At 49.9% G+C, this 14816-nt stretch overlaps 1 protein-coding gene across 2 annotated transcripts in view; it reads left to right on the plus strand.

Moving 5' to 3' along the window:
• The window catches only part of LOC119407144 (transcription factor AP-2-epsilon), a 266329-nt gene that overhangs the window by 152598 nt on the left and 98915 nt on the right, over positions 1 to 14816 (plus strand). The window contains exon 1 of one of the 2 annotated variants that reach the window (XM_037674005.2): positions 4727 to 6154. The exons of the other annotated variant lie outside the window; for it this stretch is intronic. Coding sequence (XP_037529933.1) covers positions 5867 to 6154 — 288 coding nt within the window. The 5' untranslated portion in view covers positions 4727 to 5866. Of the gene's footprint in view, positions 1 to 4726; positions 6155 to 14816 lie in introns of those variants that run through there. 2 annotated transcript variants of the gene reach the window in all.

Genomic DNA, 14816 nt, shown 5'->3' on the forward strand with positions numbered 1-14816 from the left:
CTTCTGATTATTTACGTGACAAGCTCTTCAATATGTATGTCATCTTTCGTTTGCCGATGTGCGGGCCTAGTCCTCCAAGCCACCGTCTGGCTTTGACAGGCCTGTTATCTGTTTTGTACAACTCAAGATGACAATAATAATAATAATAATAATAATAATAATAATAATAATAATTAATATAATAATAATAATTATTATTATTATTATTATTATTATTATTATATTATTATTATTATTATTATTATTATTATTATTATTATTATTATTATTATTATTATTATTATTATTATTATTCTACAATTACTTATGCCATAGATAGATAGATAGATAGATAGATAGATAGATAACAGCTTTTCCATTTGTACAGGCAGACCCATGTATACTCCATCGCCAAAGCAACAAGCGTTCCCATCGTGTGAATAACGCTGCACTGCCCGAGAGCAGCGAATCGCGGTCTCTTCTTTTCTTTGTTTCTTCCTTTTTTTCCTCCTTCTACTCTATTCGCTACTGCGTCCGTGGCGTGCCGATGCTGACCGACGCATGAAGCGGCTTCCGAGAAAGAAGGAAAGAAAAAAAATATATATATGGCCGCCCCTCCTCGGAATTACGGCCGTCCCTCCCGCGCCTCCTCACCGCACATCGACAGGCTCTTATTCCGTGCCCACGATGCCACTAGCATATACAGTAACTCTACCACTTACCGTACAGCAGCTCCTCTACCGGGAAATGAAAGAAAGAAAGAGCGATTGCTACAACCACAAAGAAAAAAAAAATAGACAACGTAAAGTGAGTAGCGAGGCTTGCTACAAAGGGGGCGGCCATCGACGAAGCGGGAAAGAATGTCGGACACACTTCCATAAACGATGACGCACTTCATCGCGCGGTTCGTGCACATGGGAGGCTCGGCCGCGCCATTGCCTTCTTGGAGACAACGCCTCCCCCTCTTTTTCCGCGCCTTTTATTTTTGGTTTTAATGTACTTATTACTTTTTTAAAGGAATCTCTTTCTCGTGGTCAGTTCCGTCGCGCGTTGTGTTCCTGGAAAGGCTCCTTAGTGTGTTATTATTTTGGTCATGTACGTACACTATGGTGCTTCGCGCCTGTGTGTTTTTTTTTTCCTTATTTCCTCTTGTGTGGCCTCTACAAAAAAAAAGAAAAAAAACAAGGAAGAAAAGAACATGACGCATGTACATAAGACTTCGTATTTCAACGGACATTGCCTAATTCTTGATCTGCGAGGTTTTCGAGTTCCGTACGTCACGTGCTTGTGTCGAGTATGCGGACCTGACGTGGTTTATATATGTTAGCGGTTATAAAGTCCAGTGTTGCTCGAAGCTCGATGGCGCGGGTTCGATCCACCGGCCAAGGGAGGCTGCGTTTCGGTAGGGGCGAAATGCCGAAAACATGGTTCGAAGCGAATTCGATGTCCTCCTCTACGGTGTGAGTCGTAATCATACGGCGGTTGTGGAACGCAAGAAACCGAGGAATTAATCGAGTATGTGGTCGTTGTGCCAGAAACGGAAGTCAGTGGCTTGCAAATGAAATGATTAAAAATTGTTCAAAGTTTCAGAATATATATATATATATATATATATATATATATATATATATATATATATATATATATATATATATATATATATATATATATATTGTGTTGTTTTTTTTTCAGAATCACAATAGTGAAACCTGCTGAAACCGGTTAGATGCTTCGACGTTGCTACTTCCTTACAAATAAACGCAATTTTCTCGCGTGGTCGTTCCAGTTCTATTTTCAGATATTGGATTATCTTTATGATATTACGTGCTGCGGGCATGACTGTATGATGAAAACGTACTTTGGTAAAGAAATTCTTAAAAATACGATAAGAGTTACCTATTGACCGAGGTGATATGAGCGTAAAGGTCGTGCTTGCATTCGGGCCGAAATACAACGCGAGTCGCAATCGTCGGACCACAGTAAACAGAACGAAAAAAAAAATGCCCCCACCTCCCCGAAAGGAATCGTGAGGAAATGCGAATGCATTTCTTGCGCCGAGAGTACACGGCGTAGTAATTTTAATGGCGTAAAGTGGGACACATCGACGCGCTTCAAGTGTATCTCTTTGCGGCGCCTCGTCAACGAACGCTTCCTACGTGCGTTGTAATACCTCACTATGTTGCCACCGCCTTCAATGCAGCACAAAACGCGTTTAGAACACGCTGTTTTCAGGCTGTGCCAAGGCAGCACAAAACGCTACAAACGCGTTTCAAACGCACTGCATTGAGGCGGTGGCGCAGGGAGGAGAGAGAGCGAACGGCGAGAGAAGGAGCGGCGAAGCACTGCACCTACCCTCTCCTACGCTCTCTCCACACACGCGGGAGCTCCGCCGAGCTCCCGCGATGCGAGCGCCCTCACACGTCAGAGCGCGCTCCTCTTCTCCACTCACTCTCCGCTACTCCGCCCGCACCACCTGCTCCGGTTGCTAGGGGCGAGGATAAGCGCACGCGCACGCAGCTGTTGCTATGGGAGAGGGAGTGAGAGCGGAGAGGCGCGCGGACAACGCCGGACGCCTGACATAGCCCGACTAAGAAATGCATTCGCATTTTAAAAAAAAACGATATAACGAGTGACGTCCGTTGACAATGTTCGTAACAACGAGGATGACTCTCAACGATGAATTATGCGCGCTGTTTGCGCTTTTTGTATACATGCTTAACCTCGTCACAACAACCGAGATTACGTGATGAACACAAAGGTAAGAACGAGTATAAGAATAGGTTGAAGTCCGCCTCGGTGGTACGGTGCTCGTCTGCTGACCCTGATGTCGCGGGTTCGATCCCGACCACGGCGGTCGCATTTCGACGGAGGCGAAATGCTAGAGGCCCCCCGCGTACCGTGAGATGTCGGTGCATGTTATCGTGGTTTTGGCCCGCAAAACCGTAGATATTAGTATTATTATTTAGAATCTGGCGAAGAAATCGGAGTGATCTCAATGAGAACACCGGTGACCGTTTCTTGTAGCCGGGTATACGTAATCTACATTCGTCAAGCAGCGAAGAAAAGGGAGAAGAAGAGAAACGAGCAACGGACGAGTGATGACGTAGTCAAGACGAGAGTAACACAGTTGGCCCCAGGCTAACGTTGGGCGCGCGCCTACTATGTTGGAACGCTATCTGACCCTTCCTGTCTTCCTTTTGTTGTTGTCTTTTTCTGTTGCCACAGCAACAACAACGTTCTCCGCTTTCTCCACAGCGAGGTCCTTGTCCGTCTTCTTGTTGTCCCTCGTTGTAAGTTCCGCTGCCCAAAACCAGTGTTCTCGTTTTCCAGCAGCGACAAGAAGTGGTGTCATTTCTGTTGGTGTGGAGGGGTGAGGGGGAGTGAGGAGCCGATGGACGAGGGGGGGGGGGGCAGCACCCCTCTTTAGAGCAGTTGAAACACTGCATAAATGGAGAGGGAGCGCCGCCGTCGTCAAAATGGGAAACACTGCCCAGCGGCGAACGAGCGTGGAGTGTGTGTAACCCGGGGGGGGGGGGGGGGGGGGGATCAGAGAAGAGAAAACAGCCACAGGTTGTTGGCTTTCCGTTTCTTCCTGCTTTTGCTAAAGCAAACGTGCTAATAGGCGACCGACGCACACAACGCGGCGTGCACCGACGGGCCGGTGGTGGTGGTGCAAGCGACGGCGGCGTTCCTCATCACGAGATTCCTGACGAAACTTGCGTCTCACCCCCCCTTCCCCCCCCCCTCTTATTTTACGAGAGCACGCGGCGGGGATAGTCTCGTACCTGTCCGGCCATCGGAGGAGAGAGAGAGAGAGCGAAAGACGGAGAGAGGGGGGTGTCGAAACCTCGTTTTTCTTTATGATTACGTTTCGTTTGGAACGTTTCTTTAACGCTCGTGAAAGTGGGCAACGCGATGGAGAGGCGCCCGCAGTTTTTTCCAGCAGGCCGGCCCGTAGGAAGCCAGCAGCAACGAAAGAAGGAGAGGGTATACGTTCAGGCGCGTCCAAAACCGCCCATTCCAGTTTGAAGGTCGGGATACCTGCCTCGCTTTGGCGGCGGCGGCTGCTGCTACGGCATCAGAAGCCCCGCGCTTATACCTTAGCCCGAGCAGCTGCCCTCACCCACTTCGTAACAGAGATTAGAAGGGGGAGAGGCGGCCGTAGGCCGCCTTCCTCCTCTCCTACAGCTCGCCTGAGACAAAGAGGGGCAAAAGCAAAGCGTCAGGAAGGTGTGTGTGTGCGAGAGGGGGAAGGGTGGCACAAGACGAGGAATCTTTCTGGGCGAACTTGTAGCTTCCTGCTTTGAAACGGCCTTCTCAGCGCGCGCCGCTTTGCTTGCTTGTTAGGAGGGGCGGAGGGGGGGTGGTGAGGTTCGTTGGAAGGAGGGGTGGGGGGGGGGGATAGATTTGCCACTCCTTTGAAGAGGACGAGATTCTGGACATATTTTCTTTCGGCAGGACCTTCTCGCTTTGTTGATCTTTGCTTTGCCTCGCTGCTGCGTGAGCTGGTTGCGTGCTCCCCGCGCGTTGTTGCGTCGGACTGGCCACTGCCACGAGCGGCGGGCCAGCTAAGCAACCTGCGCTGCAGCGTGATTCCGCGGCTTGCCTACCTTACCTGTCCCTTCCCTATCTCCTCCTCGCGTAAAGGTTCTCGTTCTTCCCACCTCCTCGCCCCCCACTGGCGGTACGGAGGCCGGTACGTTCCTCCTCTCTTAGCCTGGAGAGATAACCGATTCCCCCTCTGCCTTAGGGGGTGAAATCGCCGGTGGCGCTAGTCGTCGCCAAAGTAGCTCGTGCTCCGCTCCCGGCAACACTCCGAGACGGTCTGTCCCGAGCGGGCATCTTCTTCGCGCCGCCGGCACTTTTGGGCGCTTCTTCTTTTTTCTCTTTCCTTCAAGCTCCACCACCGCTCCACGTATTTTTTTCTTCTCCGACTTCTTCTGCTTCTTCCCCCTTCACCCCTCCGCCCACCTGTTGGCGCACGCCAGACAACGAACCGCGTGCACGGATTTTGCCTGCATACGCGAAAGTGTTTTTGTTTCTTGACCTGTGCATCGGGTGACACTGTGTTCGGCACTGTTCCGTTGACCAAGAAAGAGCGGCGCTTGTTCCTCGCGGTGTGGACCGTTTGTACCGTCATCCCAAGCACCCGCTTGTCCTCTTCGTGCTGTTGTTCGTCGGTGAGCTAGCGGCCAACTGTTGTGGTTGTCCTCGCTACCGTAGTGAGTTCACGTGCGAGGAACGGGTACGCGCGTGCGTACTGCATCGAGCCTGACCTCACTGCCGTGTGTGCGTGCTTTCTCCTTTGCCCGTAGTACTTGGGTTTTCGCCTCCACCGCTTGGAAACAGCGGCGAGTTGTGTTCTGTGTGGTGATTTCAGTGGTGGTGCTGCGCGGACGCAGGATCGAACCGTGGCGACTTTGGCGACACCGAGACACCGATCATGCGCTGGATTCGGGCGGACAAGCCGGACTGATCGTTTCCCGCGACCTTCCCTGATGACAGCGCTCGGCTGAGGAGACCACGTGCGACTGCGGGCTAGGGTCAAACTCGCCTACCCAGAGTGATGACATGAAAAACACCTCAGCACGTGATCAAGACGCGCGCGCTCGTAGCGTGTGTGAGCCCGACCTGGACATGAAGGGCTTCTGACCAAAGTCTAGAAACGGCCGTGGCAAGCGATTGGAGAAGCAGGGGCCGTTTCGCGACGACGCACTTTTAACGAGGAACGGTGTCGACAGGTTCGCAACTTCTAGATGAGACGCAGTCTTGGCCGACGCGTAGTGGCTTTCAGCGGGACAGATTGGCAGGAGCGGACGGTCTTGAGGTCGCGTCCGGGAAGTCAGGTCTCCGAGAAGGATAAGCGGACTCCTGTAGTAGTACCGCGATGGCTCAGCTGAGTCCCTTGACCAACACGGACAGTCCCCCGCCGTCATCCCGAGGGGGTAGTAACGGTGCCGCGGTGTCTTCGCGAGACCGAGGCTCCGTGTCGCCTGTGTCTTCCCGCAAGAAGCGTCGCCAGATGCACGACCCGGACTCCAGCGGCGAGGACGACCTCAGCCCGACGTCGCTCGCGAAGAGGTTCATGTCCGACGCCGCGGCCGGGACTTCTTCGCCGGCCACGACGCCCTCGACGGACGTCGCTTCTTCCTTCGAGCTCATTGACGTCACTGAGGTACGTCTCGCCCTCCTCCCCGCGTATGGTTTAGCCCCGGAAGGAATTCATCTTTTTGCAACGCCTCTTCTTCCTCCTCACCCTCTTTTCTGCGGGTGTTCGATGAATCTTTCGCGCTTTCACTTGGCACGGATACCCGGCACAAAATGCACGAAAGCGTGCGATCATATCGCTGCTGCTGCCGCGGTGATGCAACGCAGCTCGTCTGTGACTTTCCATTTCGATCGTCTTTTTTCTTGCTCTTTCGCCTCGGCGACATTGTTTCGCTATGTGGTCACGTGATCAAAGATGGTATAGCTTCTTTCGCCGGCGTGATTACTTTATAGAGTTCTAGGTAGTGGATTACTTCCACGAATACTACGTGTGGACGTGATCGCAGTTACAACGACACTATGAAGCCTTTTGATATTCCTCGTTCTGCTGTGAAACTGTATATTGAATGCGCGTGCCGCACTGGGCTGCGCCTTTTCCGATGTATGTGCAAGAAACTGCTATCTGCCTCCTGTTCCAAGCATGGCCTAGCAATTGCCCGGCGTCTGGCAAACGATAATTTTTTTTTTCGCTTTCTGTTTGAAGTTGGTGTTGTACATTGACAAAAAGTGTTTTCCGCGGCGATACTGTTTTCATCTTCAGGTTCAAATCAATTTTGATAACTGTAGGTGGTCGTCTTTCACTGTAGCTATCCACATAACTAAACATGAGAGCGTTTAGCGTCACTCTTCCTCTCTGTCTAAACACGCACGCACTCCGCAGCGTGACAAACTATCATACGACACAACCGTTTCAAATGCAGGCAAGCTTGTTTTTCGATGCCTTTTGTAGTGCATCGAAATGCAGAAGCCCACAGATATGTATCTCACGGTACCACGGCGAAGTGACGTATTATCCGGGAAAACGTAACAACCGAAAACTCTAGCGGCAGCACATTAGACGACGGAAACCGCTAGTTTCGCGCAAAGCTGTACTTGAAGTTCAGTGGTAAGTCGACGAAGAGTTCAGAAACGCACTAAAATCGAGACTATAGCTATTAAAAAGCCGAGAAGCGAATACTTTCAGCGGTTACATGCGCATGACGGCAAGCATAGGTGGGAATCCACCTAAATTCTTGCACGTAACAACCGGGAAATGCAAACGTAACAAAAAGACGAAACGCTTCCGAGTTGTTTCCAAATCTCACTTGCGGCAAAAGACGAAGTCGTAAGAGCTTGTATATTCCCTTACGCTTATGCTAAACCATTGTGCGTGCAATGTAACGTCCCAGAAGACCTGAAACACGTTCTGTGTGAATGCAGGCGATACGCATCAGAAAGACGATCTCTGAAGGCGGCCTTGCACCTTCAACGGGACTCGTGTTAAGAACTGCGGCACATCCTGGGCCCATGGCAAAGCAGCACATGTGCTTTACGCGCCACGAAAGCGCTGTTGACTTTCTTGCGGGCCACAAGCCTGACCGAAACTTTGTAAACAGTGTAGTGTAGTGTAGTGTAGTGTAGTGTAGTGTAGTGTGTGTGTGTGTGTGTGTGTGTGTGTGTGTGTGTGTGTGTGTGTGTGTGTGTGTGTGTGTGTGTGTGTGTGTGTGTGTGTGTGTGTGTGTGTTACGTGTTTATCAGTGTATATATCATAATCATCACCCAGCACCTGGAGTAGCATGTCAGGCGAATAGCCAGGCAAACATCTCCAGCTTTTCATTAAAACTCTTGGTTCCCTGTTTCTAAATCTCCCGAATGGCAGAAGGCAAAGCCTGCACATAAGTCACAATAGCCTGGCTGTTATGCAAAGTGGTTAGCGTATTTTCAACTCTTACACTAACCTCTCCACCTCATCCTAATAATATTGCTATCTATCGATCGGTCTGTCTGTCTGTCTCTGGCTTCCTTGCCTTTAAAACTACTCATCAGGACAGACAGGAGGGGTTGATGTCTATAGAGGGTGTGTCACCTGTTTTCCGAAACCCCCTGACCGCAGGTGCATGGTGAAGCCTCGTGAACGGAGCTCGCGCTGACCCCGTTTTCTGAAAGCCTATATAAGGGCGCAACGTGAATCGATTAAGGGCTTGTGTTCTTAAGCAGGGCGGACGGCGTGTTCTCAACTGCGTGTCAGCTGTTTCCCAAAACCCCCTAATGTGGCAGAAGGCAAAGTCGTGTATACACGAATACGTATATACCTGCATGCGATATCGCTGCCCGCAAACTGAGCGATGAGGATAATCCTTGAAGTTAATTCCTCGTGGCTGCAGCCGGCATGCAGAAGTCGATTTCGTCCTGCTGGCCTCTTGTTTGATCGATGACGCCGTGAGCGTCGCCTGCTGGCGCTGGTCGCCATGGTTGCGATACGCGGCGCGTTGCATGCGGCGCAGAACGTCTGCGTTGAGCTGGCTCTTTTGGAGCCGCGACACGGTATGGTGTGCCTGTACTATACGAGCGCTTGGCTGGCCATTTGTACTTTCATTGTTGTGAATGGACTGCGGAAGCATTACGCGCAATTAAGCGTGATTCTGGTCCCCAGACTACGACTCCTGGTGCTCAGGCCCAGGAACCATGCAGGAATGCGACGACGTCGTGTAATGACGTCATCATGTGACGTCACGTGATGGAGCGAGAGAAGAAGGTTAGATGGCATCGACTAATTCATGCCACTTGAAAATGTCTATAGGCTGGCGTAAAGAACTCGTGTTCAAACAAGCTTATGGTGCAACCAGGAGTCCTAAGCGGTATTCATAACTACAGTGAATGTGCGTAGTCAATCACTTCATAGTTGACCTTGCAACAGGACTGAAAGCAAGGTGTCCACTCGGTTACCGTGGTATTGACGAGGTAATCAGAACGACCCGTTTGGAATGCCTGCTTAGCATTCTTTCCCGTCTCCGAGGCACGCATACTCACGTGGTTAGAGAAAAAGACATTCTTTCTACGCCCTCGACGGAGCGGCCGGCGCCGTTGATTGAGCGGGATAATCGAACCAAGCGCACCCTAGAGAGGCGGAGGGGGTGGCGTAGCGCCCGCTAGCCGTATACGTTCCTGTGTACCTGTCGGCGTCGTCGCGCGCAAAATGGCACGCCTGGCGCGTGCGGCGCGCTTTGACGTCCGTGAACTAATCACTCCAATTAAGGCTGCAGCGTCGTCGTCGTCGATACGTTGTCGCGTGACACTGACGCATTAAGGAGTGGAAAATGTCGCGCGCTTGCTCCGCTGCTCGGGGACGAAACGTCAGCCGTGTAATCCCGCGTCGTTTGCGGTTGCATTCATTAAGCGCTAGCTTACTTCTCTTTATTCTTTTTTTTTTCATCTTTCCCTTGTCCCGGTTTCACTGCGTCATTCTGGCGAAAATCGAGGTAACGCATAGATAGATAGATAGATAGATAGATAGATAGATAGATAGATAGATAGATAGATAGATAGATAGATAGATAGATAGATAGATAGATAGATAGATAGATAGATAGATAGATAGATAGATAGATAGATAGATAGATAGATAGATAGATAGATAGATAGACAGACAGACAGACAGACGAAAAGGACGGTCGGACGCATAGTGAGCTGCAAATCAATGTGCGCATCTAAACGTGAAGGCATTATTGTATTAATTTTCTGAAGACACGCACCGCTGCACCAAATACACACCAACTAGCCCAACCCGTCGTTTTGTTGCATAATTTTATGTTCTGTAACAAATGATTTCGGGTTGACAATATAAGAAAAAAAATTGACACCATCTGCCTGACTTATCTCCGCCGCGCGTCTGGACGAGAACCTGTCTCTGTGACGTCCTGTCGGCACTGCCGTGTTAAATAAAAAAAAAAACTATATATTACAAACTTGCTTAGTTTTTTTTTTTTTTCATTGACACGCGAGGTGTCCATACTGCATCGCCTTGCTGTTTTATCTACGCGCCATTTATACGGGCAGCGCCCATCACGCTGTTTATTGAAAGAGGACTCTTTTCTTTCGCAGAATCGTATGTATAGCGTGGTGCTGGCGACACACGCGCGTCTTTTTCGGCCTCTGCCCGAACGGAGTTCCTTCGGCCCGTTTTGCGTTCCGTGACCGAGCGATTTGTGCTCGAACTGGTTCGGCATCCCCGCAAAAAGAAACACAGTTGCCCGTATATATAGAAGGATAGATAGATGTTGGAGATGAGGGGGGGTTGGGAGGGCGTTGTTCAACACGCTGAGACTGCAGCGTCGCGACTGTCTGTACGTTCGCGCGTATCTCGCTCACAATCACACACGCACGGCCCTCGTCAATGCATGCTTTTTGTTTGCTTGTAAGTCAGTATCTTTAACTCGGAGTGTTTTCAGGAAGCCATAGGCAAAAATCACACCATCTCCCGCTAAAGGGGACCATGAGGCGATGCGAAGCAGCGTTTCGGCATGTAGAGCTAGCCCGCGTTTCAGAGGGGGAGTGGAGAGGGGGTGAATGGGAGAGGGGAGAGGGAGATGTGAGGGGAAGTTTAGAGGGGGAAAGGGGAGAGGGAGATGAGAGTGGAAGTGGGGAGGGGAGAGGAGGTGTGTGGAGAGGGATTGCGCATGCGCAGTAAGGATGGTCACGCCGCACACCACCACCGGATTGAACTTTGCTATAAGATGCTTCACATCTAAAAAATGCGCGACGTATCCTATACTGTGGAGCCCACAGTAACGGTGGGCTCAACAGTATAGGATAAGACCGCGGCTATCGAGATGCATTTAGCCGTGTATACGCCACTGAAAAAAAAAGCGTAATAAGTCGGGAATTTTACTTGCCAAAACCACGACATAATTTTGAGGCGTACCATAATGAGGGACCCCAAATTAATTTTAACCAGAAGTGGCTCGTTAAGACCCACCGTTGTGGTGTAGTGGTCATGGTCCTCGACTGCATGCTGACCCGAAGGTCGCGGAATCGAATCCCGGCCGCGGCGGCCGCATTTTCGATGGAGGCGAAAATGCTACAGGGGCCCGTGCACTTAGATTTAGGGGCACGTAAAAGAACCCCAGCTGGTCGAAATTTTCGGAGCCCTCCACTACGGCGTCCCTTATCATCATATCGTGGTTTTTGAACGTAATACCCCAGCAGTTATTATTATTACCTGCGTACCGCAAGCTGTGACGTAATATGCAAGGAAAGCACCGCGTTAACACGGACCGTTAGCACCGTCCTGCCTCTTGAGGCACAACCAAAACGTCCGCGGGGAAGCCTGTACAACGAGTACGAATAAGCGGTAGTAGGGTCGAACATATGAAAGCCTCTCGCGTGGAAATCACCGCGACGCATGAAAAAAGCCGGGGAAAAAACAGCCAAACGGGCCAGAGACCGATTAACTGCGCGCAACGTCCATTTATACCGTCGTCGAATCTTTTTTATTTCCCTCGTGTCTTCTGTTTGAGTAAGCCTCAGTTGTGCGGCGTGGGCACAGGGAGAACAGCAGCGGACCCTTTGGGCGAGAAAAAAAAAAGAAAAGATTGCGTCGGCGTCCGTCTTTTCCGAGTAAGATGACTTACAGCGGCGCCATGCTTGAAAGGAGCTCACGTGACCGGCAGCATGCACCCTTGTGTGTTTTGATACGGAAAGCTGCGCCTCCTCCTTTTCCACCGACCAACGCGCGCTTTCTCTGCACGCTTCCTTCTTAATCTTTCTTTCTTTCTTTCTTTCTTTCTTTCTTTCTTTCTTTCTTTCTTTCTTTCTTTTGATCAGATACACGTGGGAAGATGGTGGCACCTCGTAGAAGCGCCGGCTATTCATCTGCTTCGACGAGCACCACAACATGGGAAATATCCCGGGAGTGACAAATCCATAACGATACAAATAAAAAGCAGGGCGCGTTTTTTTGAATACTCCGCAAGGCACGATAAACGTTATCAAGACTTCTAACCGACCCCGCCACGATGGTCTATTGCGGTTACGACGCTCGACTGCTGACCCGAAGGTCGCGGTATCGAATCCCGGTCGCGGCGGCTGCATTTTCGATGGAGGCGAAAATGTTTGCTTAGATTTAGGTGCACGTTAAAGAACCCCAGGTGGTCGAAATTTCCGGAGCCCTCCACTATACGGCGTCTCTCGTAATCGTCTCTTGGTTTCGGGACGTTAAAGGACCCCTGACAGCGAAATTTTTGTTGGTGACTTTTTGGCTGTAATTTGTAGCTTTGTGTCTGGTAATCTCTAAATTAAATCGTAAATGCTCTAGCATATCGTACAACTAATTTTAGCGGAGTTAATTGTGACCATTTTAGCATCGGTTCAAAACGCCCGCCTAAAAACCACAAGAAACTGGCGCCCCATGCGGGGGAGCGTCAAAGACCACGTGCACTCAAGCTGTGGTGACGTTGACAGCGCGGTTTTCAAATCGGGGCCCCGAGCGCGGTAGAGATTGAAAGTATGTGGGTGCCTCGGTATGGGTTAAACCTGTTAAGCGCGTGTCCCCTCACGAAAACTACCTCGAGAGCAGCCGGACAACAGAGCCAGAGGGGTGCGGAACAATAGGCCTCGCCGGGTGCCAGTCGTCGTATTGTGCACGTGCGCCCCGCAAACCTTCTGTGACGTCCACAATACTTGCTTTACACTTGGAACGTCACACGGGGCCTCTATCTACGTCATACCAGGATGTCGCAAGGTGCAGCCAACTCAAGTGAGCACTCACGCTTACTTTAAAACCAAATTAAGATATCTTAAAGGCAACGTTCGTCGCTAATAATCGGTCAGATGTGCCCCCGTATACAGGAAAGTCAAACAACACAAAGATCTCGAGGTTTCAATTTTGGTGTCAGGGGTCCTTTAAACCCCAGATATTATTAAGACTTCTAACCGGAAGTTACACCACGTGAACGGATCATTACGTTTAAAAGAAATACTAAGAAAAGCGCATATTTATTCAGAGAGAAATGAGACGTGAAGGTTAGGCAGGTTATCTGAAGGAAGATTGCAATAAAAACTGTGCCACATTTGTTTATGTGTTTTTTTTTCGAACGCCTGCCCTTGGGCATATTAATTGGTGGTATCAAAATACTCATGTAAATTTGCTTCGTGTGCGAAGTCTAGTAGTGAACGGTAGCAAGGTCCACGGATCCAGCGGTCGAGGTCGGGTGGGCGGCCAGGACTGAGGCCCGTTGCACGGAGGTGGCGAAAACGGCTTGTAGTTGTAGGCCTGTGCAAGTCCACGACAAGTGTGTGGCAGTCACTGCGCGGATTGGGGCGTCACAAAATGGGCACGATGTGCCCATATGCACCGCGGTAATGTTGTCCTTCTTCGTCGTGTCGCCGTCATTATCACTGTCATCAACATCAATTTGCCGCATGATATGTTAATACGAACCTATACACACGTCCGGTAACTGGCTCTTTCCTTCTGGATACGCCTTTATCTCTGCCTTAAGTAGGCTTAAGCCTTGCTGCAGACATTTAGGGAATAGGGGGATTAAGGTGGTTGGGGAGGGGTTGACCACAGTCTTCATCGATGTCTGTTGGCCTTGTCGTCCTTTCGGCGATACCTGGACATTAGTATCTAAACCCGTAGGTTGTACGAATGCGAGGGCTCCGGCCGCGCCATCTGTCCCGCATTACGGCAACGTTGTAGTCTTCCCAACTTGCGCCTTTTCGGTTTTGTCGGACGAGAAGACTTCCTGATATGAAACGGGGAATACACTGATATGTAAGAACCACCAAGACCTCCTATAACTTTCTCACAGGGTGTCGAAAGCTTACACCATTCGCAATGAAGACATAACTCTGGAAACACATGGACCCGGGAATAGGACACTTGTGAGTTCAGTTGTGAGTCAGCGCACGTGCTGTCCCCTTCCTTGGTCCTTGCGTTTTCAGCGTTATGGCTTCATTGATTGTACCAAACCAACTAGAGAGAGAGAAAGGTTAACCAGTGGAAGCCTCCGGTTCGCTACCCTATACTTGGGAAGGGTGAAAGGGGATGTGAAAGAATGACAGAGAAGAAGAGGTTGTGACGACAGTAGGCGACAAAAAGAAAAAAGAAAGTCATGACCGTAGCCCAGAAGTCTGTTTCTCTTGAACGACGCAAGCCATGGGTGCCTGCCTCTTTAATGTCCTCTCATTTCCTTCGCATCCACAGCGACCGGTGTAGGTGGCGCTGTCGTGATAAACGACAGCGCCACCTACACCTTAAGAGGCAGAGAGATGGACTTAATCTCTCTGCCTTAAGAGGCAGAGAGATGGACCGTGAATTTATATTTTTTGGTATAATAACATAGGTTTAATCAATGTAGATAAGGCATTAGGACAACATGAAACAAGGAAGCTTTTTTTCTTCTTTCTCTTTTTTTTTCGCCTTCGAGCCTGGTGGCAGACATGTCACCGCCCCGTTATAAAGGGGACGCTCATAGCATCCAGAACGTGGTTGCTAGCGCCCTCTGGGCGGGTGCAAGGTGCCGATTCTTCTTTCGCGCACCGCTTTGTATGTACCCTTGTGCATGTGTGTTTGAAATTTGTTTAGACCTAAAGGGCTTTGACCCCCAAACAAACAAACAATCAACAAAAATAAGATGAGCGGGTGGTATACTTTTCTCACTGCGCATTGGTACTGGTCACGGAAGTATTACACGCTTCGCGCACGCGCACTAGACCGCACCCGTGTGTATATATATATATATATATATATATATATATATATATATATATATACATATATATATATATATATATATATATATATATAT

Source organism: Rhipicephalus sanguineus, chromosome 10 (assembly GCF_013339695.2).
Source record: "Rhipicephalus sanguineus isolate Rsan-2018 chromosome 10, BIME_Rsan_1.4, whole genome shotgun sequence".
Lineage (NCBI taxonomy): Eukaryota > Metazoa > Arthropoda > Arachnida > Ixodida > Ixodidae > Rhipicephalus > Rhipicephalus sanguineus.